Source organism: Arvicanthis niloticus, chromosome 7 (genome assembly GCF_011762505.2).
Source record: "Arvicanthis niloticus isolate mArvNil1 chromosome 7, mArvNil1.pat.X, whole genome shotgun sequence".
Taxonomy (NCBI): Eukaryota; Metazoa; Chordata; class Mammalia; order Rodentia; family Muridae; genus Arvicanthis; species Arvicanthis niloticus.
In genome coordinates this window covers 47531501-47546022 of record NC_047664.1, presented here as the reverse complement: position 1 = coordinate 47546022, position 14522 = coordinate 47531501, and the positions used below count along the sequence as shown (strand labels likewise).

Sequence of the window (14522 nt, the reverse complement as noted above, 5' to 3'; positions counted from 1 at the left end):
GCTCCCACTGATGAAGTACGATCTGGACCATGATAGTTCAACCCTACGGGTTCTTAACAAGTTGAACATCCCCATGTTACCTCTAATACGTGTTATTTCCTTTTCACATGTTGCAAGCAAGAAGGAATTAACTTCAGGCACTGGCTTTTACTTGTGATTGTAATTTCTTACTGCATTTGCTCACAGAGCCAGACTGTTAAAGATTTTCTTTTTTTATTTCAGAAGCGGAAGTGTCAGAACACTGCACAGGTATATCCCATCTTCCTCCTGAGGTAATGCTGTCCATTTTCAGTTACCTTAATCCTCAAGAATTGTGTCGGTGCAGTCAAGTCAGTACTAAGTGGTCTCAGCTGGCAAAAACAGGATCTTTGTGGAAACATCTTTACCCTGTTCATTGGGCAAGAGGTAGGTAATGGGACTTTGAATTTGTTCAAAAAGTATTTCAGTCTGCCTTTTTAGGCAAATAGTCATAGCCATTAATAGGTAGTGCCAGAGAAGGGAAACTCTGAGGGTTTGACCAAAAAATAGATTTTATAGTTGATGTGTCTTTAGTATACATTTTAGAAGAGCTAGTCATGGTGAAGTATTTGTGAGTAAATTATTAATGGCTGCTATTTCTTTTAGAATAATGAAGAAAAGTATGTCAGAGATTGTAAAAACTACTGGTAAAAATGTTGATAATTGTTGAAGATAAAAAATAGATACACAGAAATTCATTGTACTGTATCTTTGTACATATGATTGTTGTTGGAATTTTTCATAGCAAAGGTTTAAGTATAATTGATTTTTAGAACTGTTAAATAATTATGTTATTTGAGTATTTTAAACGTAGAATCAGTTTCTGTAAAATATAAAGGTGAGATACAGTTTTTGTTGGTCATGGCTTAAAGTAACTGACTGGTTTTGTCTTTAACATAGCTTTTTACAATGATGGTTAATGTATTGCTCTTTAAATCACATTAGTTTCATTCTGCTAAGAAGTTACTTTCACATACAAAGGTTTAGAGAAACTTCTCATGAGTATGTAACACAATCATGGCATATTTATAGCTATTGCATACTGCATTATTTTGTCACTGAATTAAAACAGTGTCTTTTAAGTATCATCTTTAAAATTTTCTTGTATAGAGCATTTTGTAATGGAAATGTATATTTCTTAAGAAAAATTTGACTAATTTAAATTAATGAGTCTTATTTAAACACAGTTTATTTGGTAAGATGTGTAGCTTTTTTTTTTTTTTTTTTGAAAGACAGATTTTTACTATCTTACTATGTATTCCTGGTGGTCTGGAACTCACCCAGATCCACCTTTGTTCTCTGCTAGCACTGTGCTTTGAAAGTGTTCTTATTCTATTGCCTAATCTTTCCTCTCAATTTCTGTCCTACTGCATCAGACTCCTTAGTGCTGAAATTAGAGGCAAGTGATGAGGCAGTTTTGAAATAAGCTGTTCTTACTTAGTGTTATAAGTGATCAGAATTATTAGTTTTGTATGATTTGTTTTTAATATTACTTGTAGGATGGTAAATTTGAGTAAAACGTCAGATAAGGCACATGAATGAATCAGATTTTATTTGTTCAGCTGTTTTTAATTAAGAATTAAGATAAACTCAAATAATGGTTTGAATACTATCAAAGGTGATAATGCTTATTTCATGAAGCCACTGCATCATAATCATGCAACTTCACTTTTTTCTGTTTTTAACATATTTAGACCAAGCTTTTAGTTAAAAATTACTTTTGTTTATATTTGTTTTTGCTCCTGTCGGGGATATCTGGAGACATCTTTGCCTGTCTTGATTCTGGTTACTGTGCTGTCATCTAGTGCAGTGGTTCTCAACTTACAGGGCTGGGACCCTTCTCGGGTTGCATATCAGATATCCTGCATATAAGATATTTATATTATGATTCATAACAATAGCAGAATTACAGTTCTGAGGTAGCAACAAAATAATTTTATGGTTGGGGTCACCATAACATGAAGAACTATATTAAAGGGTCATAGCATTAGGAAGGGTGAGAACCATTAATCTAAAGAGTAGAGGCCTATGTTGCTATTAAGTACCTTGTAATCCGTCAGTCAGCAACTTATGTCAAATAACTACCCAGCCTAGATGCCTTAGGCATCTAGGTTGGGAAATCTTAAGGGAGATATAATTTTAAGAATTTTAATAAATTGATAGTTATTTTCTATATCTTTGTGAACATATAATACATGTACTGTGATTGTAGGAGCTTAGATTTATGATTTTGCTTTACCTCCTTGTGCCCCCTGTCTTCTGTTTCTACCTACTGTGCGTGGCTGACCAGTCATAGAGAAACTAGCTGTTCTCAGAATGGGGCTATTACTGCACCCAAAGTGAAGTCACAGCAGGGAAGAAGAGATTAGGTTACTTCTAGTAATTTTAATGTAACTATAGATACTGATGATTTTTACTTTTAAAAGATCAGATTATGCTTAGAAACCTCATTATACTAAGCTTTATTGTACCCTTTATAAAGAATAGCACAGATACATGGCAGGTATACAGCAGACTATGTAAGCTTCTCAAGTTCTTTTTCTTTAGTTTTAAAGAAAGATTATCCTGGGAAATAATTACTGTTGGTTAGTAATTAGTGCTATTAATTAAACTCATATAGTCATAGTTCTTTTTGTATGCTTTAAATTGAATCCTTTGACTATATATGTGTAGGTTTTTTTTTTTTTAATCACAGATGTTTCTAAATATAGCCATTGCCTGAAGTTCAAATGTGAATAGGAATTATAATGATCTTCTACCTAATTTGACTGTGTTCCTCTCGTTCATTCACTGTGTAGGTGACTGGTATAGTGGTCCTGCCACTGAACTTGATACTGAGCCTGATGAGGAATGGGTGAGAAATAGGAAAGATGAAAGTCGTGCTTTCCAGGAATGGGATGAAGATGCCGATATAGATGAATCTGGTATTTCATGCTTGGAATAAAAATTATTACATGGTGGTTAAATAATTAGCATTCTGGTTAATAATTATTAGGCCTTAAACATGTATTTCATGTTTTCTAAAGACTTTAAAAGCCTACTTCTCTGAGGAATTTTAAGGAATAATAAATAAATTTAGAATTTCTTGTTAAAAGTATTTTTTAAAAGAGAATGGTTTCTTTTGATTTTTTAAAATATTAAAATAACAAAATCAGAAAATGATGGCTATTTTTGTGTGGAAATAAAGTGTCTTCATTATAGTGCTTTGCAGCTTATGATATGTGATTTAGGGGTATTTTGGCTAATCCGTTCATCAGCATTTATTGAATCATCTGTGGTTGAGAGATGGTAGACAAGATGATGGTATGTTTGTAAAGTCATGTCACTTGCCTCAAGGTTGTTATAGAATTAACAGGTAATGTGTCTGAGAGACTTTGGGTGGGTGTAGCTTAGGGTGGAGCATTTTTATAATACATATAAAGCCCTGGGTTTAATCTCCAACACTACAAAAAATAACTCATGTGAAAATTAATTGTGTTGCACAGTTTTGGTCCACCCTCATTAAGTACTACATGAGGGATGATCTGAGAGTAGATAAAAATTCATCCCTACTGTTAAATAAATAGAAGCAAGGGAGAATTTAGACTATATAATGTCTTTGTCCAAGGTACATAATGAGAATTACTGTAATAGAGGTTCACAGTGATGTTGGGAGTATAGAGGAGGAAGACAGATTGTGTGTTAGATACTACCTTAGATAATTTTTAAAAGATCATAAAATAGTAAAAATTTATAGATGAAATTTTAAGAAGTTTCTGTTTATAAAGCTAAAATAAGCTGGTCTGGTGGAAAATGTATATATGAAAACAAGAACTCCAGTGATTATTACTTCAGTAGTGAAAGTGTTTCAGATTTTTATGAATTGAAGAGGACTCATTTTGGTATAGTTTCAGGAGTTTAGAAATTTGTTTAATAAGGCAGATAGTATTTTAGTTAGCTTCAGTCATATTCTTTTCTGTGGCTGGCAGTAGAATGTGTAACTGTAGGTTTTTTTTTTATAGTAAACAAAGCATACCTAGACAGGGATGACCATGGGGAAAAGAATGAATTAAGAACAAAAGTATAGTGGAATAAGTAATGTTTGCTGAAGTGATTTTTAGTGATACACATATTGTCCAAGTAAAGGAAGAATTTGAGGTATTTATAAAATACTTGAAGTCAGTAAAATATTTAGTAATTACTCTTTTCACATAGCCTTCTTTTAACCACTATATTTAATTTTATTTTAAATAAATCTTTAATATATCAAGCTGCTTTATGATTCAATACATTCAAGTTAGGAGTTTAGGTAAGTATAGTAAAGATAGAATCCTGAAAAGTGATACAAATTTTAGGCCTAACTTACAGTGTGTTTTCTTTTTATTAAATTGGCATTGTAGGAAAATTTCTTTTCCTTAATTTTGGGGCTTAAATTCAGGTCTTCACCCATTCTGTAAAGACAATCTGCTGGCAAGCTAAACCTGTAGTTTTTTTGTTTGTTGTTAGAGAAATATTACTTGTTATAGACATCCAAGCTCTATAAAAATTACTAAGTGCCAAAGGCCATGTTTATGTGTAACTTCTTATGAGCTAAGGTGTCTTCTTTTGCTTAAGATTCATAATGATAAGGTTAATACAGTTGTTTCACATCTAGCTCTGTGTCCTTTTTAATTAGGTAGAATAACTTATGTTACTTTAAAGCCAAAGAATTATAGATCATTTATTTCTTCTCTTGAATAAGTTTTACAGTTCTTTGACTATTCGGAAGTTTTTCTTGTTGCCGGAAAGTGAATTGTTTGCAAAAGTGAGGGTAGTATAGAGTATTTCATATTTAGTGTTTTGATGCATCCTTTTGGTGGCCTACTTAAAATTGGTGTATCCAGTTCTTAGATGTTTGAATTCATTTTACAGAAGAGTCTGCAGAGGAATCGGTTGCTATCAGCATTGCACAAATGGAAAAACGTTTACTCCATGGCTTAATTCATAATGTTCTGCCATATGTTGGTACCTCTGTAAAAACTTTAGTGTTAGCATACAGCTCTGCAGTCTCCAGCAAAATGGTATGTACAAATGACCACTAGCTTGAGTATTACGAAAAATAGTGAGGCAACTTTGGTTTGCTTATTAATGTTTATTTAAGAGGGAATCTCTTCCTATGGATAGGAGTACACTGTTTGCTTTCAAATAGTTTCATTTCTTAGGGTATTCTTTGTAGCAAAGGAATCTTGCCTGTGTTACAGAAAAGAGAACTAAAACTAGTCAGCTAAGCATTTACTTGGATTTACAGATGTTACATGGTGAGTCTTAATTTTATATGGTTGATTATAACATATGTAAGGCATGGCAAGATGCCCAAATGAGATGAACTAGTTTTATAAAATTATGACTTCCTACATAAAATCTCCTTGAGTATTCCTTTAAAGAGGTGATTTTTTTTTTCCGGGTCTAATTTCTAAGAAACTTAAAGAAGATTACTAGAAATGTGGGCCCAGGGGTAAATGAGAGGTAGAAGGCTCATTTGGTAAAGTGCCTTTTGTGCAAGCATGAGAACCTGAGTTTGGATCCCCAGAATGTACTGGTATGTGTATAATGGCATGCATTTGTAACCTCAGTGTTGGGGTCTAGCAGAAATGGGTACAGAAACAGGCAGATTTACAGTAGCAGAACCTATGGCTTAGAGTTCAGTAAGAGATAGCGTCTCAGAAAATTAAATGGAGGAAGATGTACTGGATTAACTTCTGGCCTCCATTTTCACCACACCAGAATGAGTGTAACTATTTTAATGCGTTCTTTGAGTGATTTTATTTAATTTTTTTCAGTATGCACATAGACTTAGGAAAACCCACAGTGTTATATGTACCATTGTCTGTTGCTGATCTAACTTAAGTTCCCACAGGACCTCACAGTGGATTTCCTTTCCTTCTTAGGTTAGGCAGATTTTAGAGCTTTGTCCTAACCTGGAACATTTGGATCTTACCCAGACCGACATTTCCGATTCTGCATTTGACAGGTTATTTATTTTAAATATCTAAATATAATAAATAAAATAAAAACCAGCAAAAAATTATCTATTTTCTTGTTTACATAATTGCTGTTTCCTAATCCTACTCTGTGTTGCTACTAAATCCCTGCCATGTATGGTGGTAACTTGGTAGAACCCTCCCAACTTTTTTCTCCTTGTTCACATGTGGCAGCTGATCTAGAACATCTGTACTGTCATTTGTATAGATCAGTATTACGATTCTCGAGCTTTTATTCCAGATTTTAAGTGCCTTTTGGCAAATTTCCCTTTTAATGTAATTCATTGTTTTTTGATTCAGTACCAGTCTGTTCAAGCCAGGCAAATGATTTCTTCCTCAGAGATCTCTAGGTTTCTTGTTATTTTAACCCCCCTTTCTTCACAGTTCTGATATATCCTATTTCAGAGGGAGAGAGAGGGTCTTTACTTGTTTCTAGCATTTGTTTCTTTTGTATCTTCGTTATGCTGTAACTACTGTTTCATGCGTGTGCTGCCTCCCCTCTGACTGCTTACTTAAGTATAGGAAACTAAGTTGCTCCTATATTCATCCATCCATCCATCCTTCCTTTCTTTCTTCTCCTCTCTCTCTCTCTCTCTCTCTCTCTCTCTCTCTCTCTCTTTCTTTCTTTCTCTTTCGTTACTTGTTTTAGTATTTTTCTTATCCCTAGTACTTAAAATATTCCCTGATGATAGAAATAAATTCCAAAAATGTTTAAGTAATGATTTTGTATTTAAAGTAATGCTCATGCCCATCTGTATGTATAATTTAATGCTTTTGAGTAATTTAATCGTCTTCTTCCCTCTTGTAGTTGGTCTTGGCTTGGTTGCTGCCAAAGTCTTCGGCATCTTGATCTGTCTGGATGTGAAAAAATCACAGACATGGCTCTAGAGAAGATTTCTAGAGCTCTTGGAGTTCTGACATCTCATCAGAGTGGCTTTCTGAAAAGTGCAGGCCAGGCTACTTCAACTCCATGGACAAGTAAAGACATTCCCATGCCATCCACCACGCAGTATGCCTGTTTGCACAATTTAACTGACAGAGGTGTTGGTGAAGAAGTAGACAACGAGCACACCTGGACTGAACCTGTGTCTTCTGAAAGTCTGACTTCTCCTTTTGTGTGGATGCTAGATGCTGAAGATTTGGCTGACATTGAAGATGCTGTAGAATGGAGACACAGAAACGTTGAAAGTCTCTGTGTGATGGAAACAGCCTCCAACTTTGGTTGTTCCTCCTCTGGTTGTTACAGTAAGGACATTTTGGGATTAAGGACTAGTGTATGTTGGCAGCAGCATTGTGCTTCTCCAGCCTTTGCATACTGTGGTCATTCATTCTGTTGCACAGGGACAGCTTTAAGAACTATGTCTACACTCCCAGCGACTTCTGCAGTGTGTAGAAAAGCATTAAGGACTACATTGCCCAGGGGGAAAGACTTAATTTATTTTGGGAGTGAAAAGTCTGACCAAGAGACTGGACGAGTACTTTTGTTCCTCAGTCTGTCTGGATGTTACCAAATCACAGACCATGGTCTCAGGTGGGTGATCATCTCTAGTTATTAGGAAATGGATGTATTCTCATATGAAATATTACATTCCTGATCTAAGTTTTTCAGCAATAGTACTTCTGATACATATCAACATGAAGTCATTCATTTTAGTCAGTTCATATACATTGTGGAGTATATAGGAATATACATTTAGAAGTTTAATTGCTTAGTAATTGGCCACATTGCATTTTTATAATACAATTTGATAGATAAATGTATAGGCTATAATCTCAAAAACATGTTACAGAAGTAAATTTTACATTGAGGACTTTGTCAACCATGTTTGGTGTGATTTTTATACCGTGAAGTGCCTATAAACCAAATTGGTGTTGATCTGTGTCCACTTGTTGCTGCTGTTGTTGAGACACTGTTAGTAAGTAACCTTGGCTGGCTTGGTGCTTGTCATGTGGACCAGTCTAGCTTTGAACTTGGAGGGATCCACCTAGCTCTGCTTCCTAAGTGCTGCTATTAAAAGCATCATTTACTGCTTTTTTGAGGCAAAGTCTCTTTCTCTCCCGAGTTGCCTTCATACTTGCTGCAATCCTACTTCCCAGCACCCACATGGGAGCTTGAAACGTTCTGTAACTCCAGTTTTAGGTGACCCAGTGCTCTCTTCTGTCCTCTGCAGGACCAGGTAGCAATTTGGTTCACACATATATACAGGTACACTACATCTAGTTTCAGCGTTGCTAGGGATCAAACCTAGACCTTTGTGCATGCCAGCAACTCTAGCAGCTCAACTGCATAACATCCTAGACCTATGGCCCAACATAGTATGTTAATTGCTCCAACCCCCCTTTTTGTAATGGAGAGAAAAGTGGGAGTAAAGTGTTCAATAGCTCTTCAGAGACTGAGAGGCAGATCTCAGCAGATAGGTCTTCCTTATGCTGAGGGGACCCACTTAGAGCTATTAGGTTAAGAATATTCTTTTTGTTTTTAGATTTATTTTTAATTATGTATGCAGATACATGTATTTGCATTTGCACATATATTGAGGTGCCTGCAGAGGCCAGAGGGAATGGATAACTCCTCTGGAACTGGAGTTATGGTTGGTTGTGAGCTGCCTAATGTGGGTGTTGGGAAAGGAACTTGGGTCCACAGAAGAGCAGTTCATCCTCTTAACCTCCGAGTTATTTCTTCAGCCCCAGTTATTCAATGTTGGAGGCAGTAAACGCAGAAACACACACACCTATAATTTAAAATAAGCTGAAATAGTCAAATACTTTAGTATTTTATGGGTTTTGGTGGTACTGCAAATAGAATTACATTCTTAATTTTCTTTTTTGATTGTTCATTGCTATTATATAGAAAATAATTTGGTTTTGAGACAGGCATTCACCATATAGGCTTCCCCCAAACTCTGTACAGCTTCCCAAGTTCTGGAGTTGTCAGTGTATGCATGCCCTCATGGTGGGCAAATGTTTAGTAACAGAATTTGTTTTTATGTGTTGGTCTGTTACACCTCTGTTTTGTTTAACTTTTTAGCTCTAACTGTGTTTTATATGTGTCTTTTGTTTTTTTGTTTTTTTTGTTTTTTTTTTTTGTGTGTTTTTTTTTTGACCCTTTAACCCCCCTGGAGCTAACCCAGGACCGTGGATATGTCAAAGTGCTCTTCAGTTGAGCTATACCCTTAAGTCTTTAAGGGTTTCTACTTGTATTATTTATAAACAGATCATTTATGCCTTTGCTTTGTTTTGCTTATCCAGTTGTGCTGACTAAACTTACAGTGTTTTAATATGAATAGAAATGACAATGCAGTTTTAGTGACTGTAGCTTTGTAATAAGTTTAGAAATTTGTCTTCCAGCTTCTGTTATTTATGATCAGCTCTCTGGAGTCTCCTGATCTTAAGTATGAATTTAAAGGTAGTGCATCACTGAAAGCCCATGGTGAGTCATAGAAAGCTATGCTCAGCTCCCTGTAATCAGCTCCAAAGAAGAGCTTTGTGTTTTGTTTTGTTTTTTTTAAATTCTCCACAGTTATTTACCGCTGGTGTGATATTGGAAATCAGCCTTATGAATCTTGAGCTGAGTCTTATAAGTGTGGTGAACTTCCTCCATTAGTTTTGTGAGTTTACTAAGTCTTCTGAGCTTCTTCCTCTAGGACAGGATGTTTGAATTTAGGAGGTATAGTATACCCCTTCCTCTAACTCCTGATTCACCCTATACTCACATCCATGATATTATCTGAGTTTTGGAGGGGCTGGTGAACAAATCTGGTCTTTTTTCTCTATTTATGTCTGAACACTCATTATAGCACCTGCTGTAGTGGCAGCTGTCACTTCATCCCAGTAGCTTGACAAATTCCGAGTCTCTAAAAAAACTGCTTAAAGTTTTCCTCTGTGACTAAGATTGACAGCCACTTTAATCTGTGGGCATAAACACAAATGTTTAGTAGAATCCAGTATGTAGGTTTATTACATTTATTTAAACAGAACAAGAGTAGTGGCTTCCCTGGCTGCCAGGACATAGAGAGGTAGCTCATTTCTGGTGCTGTGACTTTTAAGAGTACTTTTTTTCTCTCTGTGTAAGGTGCCTTCCTTCAGACTGTTTTTGTCTGTTTTTGTAGGGGTTCACAGATGAGGTCTAAGTAAGGGATTTATTTAGATCCCAAATCCCAGGTAGTCCAGGCTGACCTCAGATTTACTTATGTATTCAAAGCTGGCCTCCTTGAACTCCTGATGTTGCTGTCTTGTCTGGAGTGCTGCTGAAGGGATGCTGGGTATCTTGCTGCCTCCCATGAGTTTGGCAGGGCAAGCCTATGTTGCTTCCTCTGGCTTAGGATAGCATAGGGGAGTAAAGCTGTGCACTTGCTTCCCAGGCCTGCTCTTGGAGCTGGCTAATGGGCTCTGACAGGCTCCAGGAGCCTCTTCATGGGCCTTGCTTGACTGCTCAAAGGCACTGGGTTGAGTGAATAATCTTGTTCTTCAGTGTACTTATAGGGGAGAAATTGCAAAGTTTACTATAGGGAAGGTAACTGGCCCTAGAACTGAATGATCCTTTTCATTCACACCATTTAATTTAATCATTTAATGTCATTTAATTTAATCCTCCTTTCATCTCTTTGGTGAGCCACTCACTGGTCATACACTAAAACCTTCCATAGACCTACCACCAGAGCAGCATTTGACTTTGTCTTTTTTTTTTTTTTTTTTCTTTCTAATATGACACATCTTTTAGAAGCAGCTGCAGAGATGCTGTATTTCAGAGTGTGGCTTCCGAGAGCAGCTCTGGAATCAAGTTCTGAGCTTACAATCTCAGATATCTATGTGACACTTGAGTCTTAGAAGAGGGTCAGTCTCTGAGGCAGACTTGGTTTTAGATGAGCCAGAACCCTGGTGTGTGGGGTTGGAAACATGGCTCAGTGATTGAAAGCTCTTGGCCGTTTTTGAGGTCAGTGCCTATCACCTACATGATGGCTTACATGAAGTCTGTCAGTTCAGTTCCAGGGAATCTAAGTTCTTCTGGTCTCCACTGGTACCAGGCACGTACATGATGCATAGACATACACTCAGGCAAGACACTCATATGTATAAAATAAAACCAAAACTATTGTCAGTGACTCTGAAGTGCCCCTCAGCACCATGGGTTCAAGTTTTAGTTTCTACAGAAGACAGTGTGCTCTTTCAAACTGGGAATAGTATGACTGCTTAGGATGACCAAGGTACTGTTTTCTCTGGAGGCAGGGTACTATTTTGCCTCAGGTAGGGGATATAATCCTGACTAAGGCATTGACTCCCTAGGACTTTGGAATCATGGGCCAACAGGGATGACTGCTCACAAAGCATAGAGGTGAAAGGATGCCATTACTCCTTCCCTCTGGAGCAGGGCAGCAGTTGTTCATGGTTTCAAAATTATATAATTCAGTTGTGTGGATGGGAGATGGGACACAGTGTTGGTTCTCTCTGTGGCATGTCACAGCTGTGTGGTCTCTAGGTAGCTGTCAGTTGTGCTTAATACATGTAAGGGACTGTAAGTGTTCAAGGTGGTTGTGGGCTGCTAGAGGTTCTTACTTTCCTTTTACCTTGAATAAGAAGTTCATCCTGGTTGCTGGTTGGGGATTGGGCTTTGGAAATGAAATGTTTGCTTTCATTCTTTATGAGGCCACTCCAGGCTCTGGCCTCTACAGAGTTTCTAGTGTACTGGTCCTTCTCCTTGTGGTGGTTTCATTAAAATATAGTTTTTATTGGTTGTCTTGGCTGTCTTTTCTGGAGGGACCATTTGTTAGGGGCATTTAGTTGACTATCTTGTTGACATCTCCTCTAAAAGTCCTTAAAGTCATTGTTTACTAATTATACTATCTTTGTGATTTATTGCTCTGTGTTTCTATTGACTGATGTATTTTTTTCTCTCAGATTCTTTTAATATTTAATAGTTTTTGGTTGGGTATTAGATAGTTTGAATTATATATTGTTGAGTTTGGGACTTTATTTTATTCTTTAATAATCTTCCCGATTGCCAGGATGTGGTGACAAGTGCCTTAACACCCAGCATTAGAGAAGGAGAGGCATACATTCAAGAGCAGCCTGATGTACAGAACAAGTTCTAGGACAGCCAAGGTTACACAGAGAAATCCTGTCTCAAAAACAAAATAAACAAAAAATTAGCTTCTTTGAGTCACCATTGTTTGTATCAGTTCGATAAGTTGTACACGTTTCAGTAGCTTTTTCTTCTTTTGTATGCTTTATTGTATAAATGTTTCTTTCCCTGATTAAGGGCAGAATTTGTTTATTATTCATTTGTTTTTTGTTATTTAAGCCTGTGTCTGGCATCTTTGGGCATTTGTTACAAGGTGAGCGAGATTTCTTTAGAATATATTTCTTGTGTATTGTTACCATACCTCAGTCTTTCATTAGGTCATACTGCCTTTGGCTAAAGACAGTATTTTTACTTTTTCTTATTCTCATCATTGCCCTCAAAAGACATATGTACACACACACACACACACACACACACACACACACACACACAGGTATACACGCATGTACATACATGCATGCATACATACATACTCACATTAGCCCTAAACAGCTGTTTTCTCCTTTTCTATGGTACTGCTTTTGTTTTTTGTTTTTTTGTATTTTCTTTCTGTAACATAGTACTACTGGCTAAATTCTGCTCATTATTTCTTTCATAGCATATGCCATTATGCTAGTATGAGAAACGTTTTCTGATCTTTCAAGACCCTCTGTGTCTTCTTAGAAGAGTATTTGTCATACTGTATTGTAATTGCTTGTTTGTATTTATAGTTGTTTGTTTTTCCACCAAGAGCCAGTAAAGCCAGTGACTGAACAAATGACAAATATAGGTATGTTTGTAACATTTGACATTTCATTCAGACACCATTTGAACTTTCAGACTCTCCTTTGAAAGGCACATTTTTTTTTTATTGTAAACTGCTTAAGGTTTTAGAATTTATTAATTATTGAATTTTAAGTATTTTCTTCCGTTTAAACTTTTCTTGTGCCAGTTAATTCCAGCACTTAGGAAGTTGGATAAAAGAATTTTGAGTTCCAGACTATCCTTGGGTATATGAGTTCAAGGGCAGCTTGAACTGTAGACCCTGTCTAAAAAAAATTTCCTCATTCATGTCAAACCACATAGATTCTGAACTATTACCATTGTTAACCTGAAGTCTGTAGAGGTGGAAAAATGGTGGGAAAAAATCTTTAAAATTAGACTATAAGATAAAATAGACTGAAAACATGCCCTTTTAAATCTTTACCAGTCAGTATTCTCTTTGAGTATCTATAACTCCTGTAAGCCTGGCCAGATGTGTCATATGCCTGTAATTCTAGCTCTTAGGAAGTAGTAGATGGAGAACTGCTGTTCACTGCTAGCCTGTTTTGTACAGTGACTTCTAGGATAGTCCGTACTGTCTGGCAAGAAGGTTTCAAAAATCATAGTTCATTCTTATCTCCATAATAGTTTCCTTCTTACATTGGTTCCTAATGTACTATAACTGCATTAATCTTAAAACTAAGTTTGGTATGCTAGTTTCTTAATTTATATCTTCTGTATTATTTTTTGATATTTGTTTAATTAGCATTGTATAGAAACTTGACAGTCTCAATTTTATTCTTGACATATTTTAATTTCTGCTGTGGTTTTTAGACTTGAATGTGATATTAAGTTTTCTTTTTAAACACAGAAATGAATTCACATAGTATTAAATTTACCATCATGAACTCTCTTTTAATATATTTTCAGCATTCTCAAAATAAAAACCCATACTTGTAGCAGTTACTCCACTTCTTCCTTGTCCTCAGTTGTTGGCAGTTACCATTCATCAGTGGGCAGTTGGGGTGTTTTGCTTCTTGCCTGATGTGAATAATGTTGCTGTGGACATTTATATTCTAGTTCTGGTGTAAAACTTTGGTTTTCTTGTGTTTGTATACTCAGGAGAGGAATTCCTAGGTTGTCGGGGGATAGAGTCCTAGTACTCACAGAATGTTAATTATGCAGGAGTATCTCTCAGATACCTGTAGCCCATCCAGAAAGCTGAGAGTGGATTTTGATAATGACTTGGTGACCTTACTGTCTGTGGAGGCAGACCTCACTCAAATTCCCCAGAATAGTTACCCCAGACTTCCTCCCTAGACAGTTACCCATCCTTAGGGGAGATGGTGCATGTACTTTAATAGCCTCCTGATCTCCGTGCTAGTATTAGAAACCACACTAGATTCTTGGCCTTTTAGCTATAGAACCAACAGTCATGATCATGTAAACTTTGTAATAGACTTTCTATGTAGTCACACCTTATTGTGCACCTGGAATTGGACTGATGTTACCTGGAAACCTTTTCCAAATTGTACTGTGCTTTAAATATGTCAACAATGAACTGCCTGACATTCAACTCCCTGAAGTCTGATCCAGGTTGATGAAGTTGATCTGTAGTGGGTTTTCTTTCTTAAGCTCTCTGTGTGGTTCAGTTCGCTTCCCTGTCAGAAACTGCAGAGATCACC

The 14522-nt window shown here is 36.4% G+C and overlaps 1 protein-coding gene across 2 annotated transcripts in view; it reads left to right on the top strand.

Moving 5' to 3' along the window:
* Fbxl5 (F-box and leucine rich repeat protein 5) overlaps positions 1 to 14522 on the top strand; it is a 37153-nt gene that overhangs the window by 15835 nt on the left and 6796 nt on the right. The window contains exons 5-10 of one of the 2 annotated variants that reach the window (XM_034508349.2): positions 223 to 405; positions 2817 to 2942; positions 4909 to 5057; positions 5925 to 6007; positions 6826 to 7262; positions 7359 to 7548. In XM_034508349.2, the coding sequence (XP_034364240.1) occupies positions 223 to 405; positions 2817 to 2942; positions 4909 to 5057; positions 5925 to 6007; positions 6826 to 7262; positions 7359 to 7548 (1168 nt within the window). Of the gene's footprint in view, positions 1 to 222; positions 406 to 2816; positions 2943 to 4908; positions 5058 to 5924; positions 6008 to 6825; positions 7549 to 14522 lie in introns of both variants that reach the window. The other variant, XM_034508348.2, reaches the window with a different exon arrangement.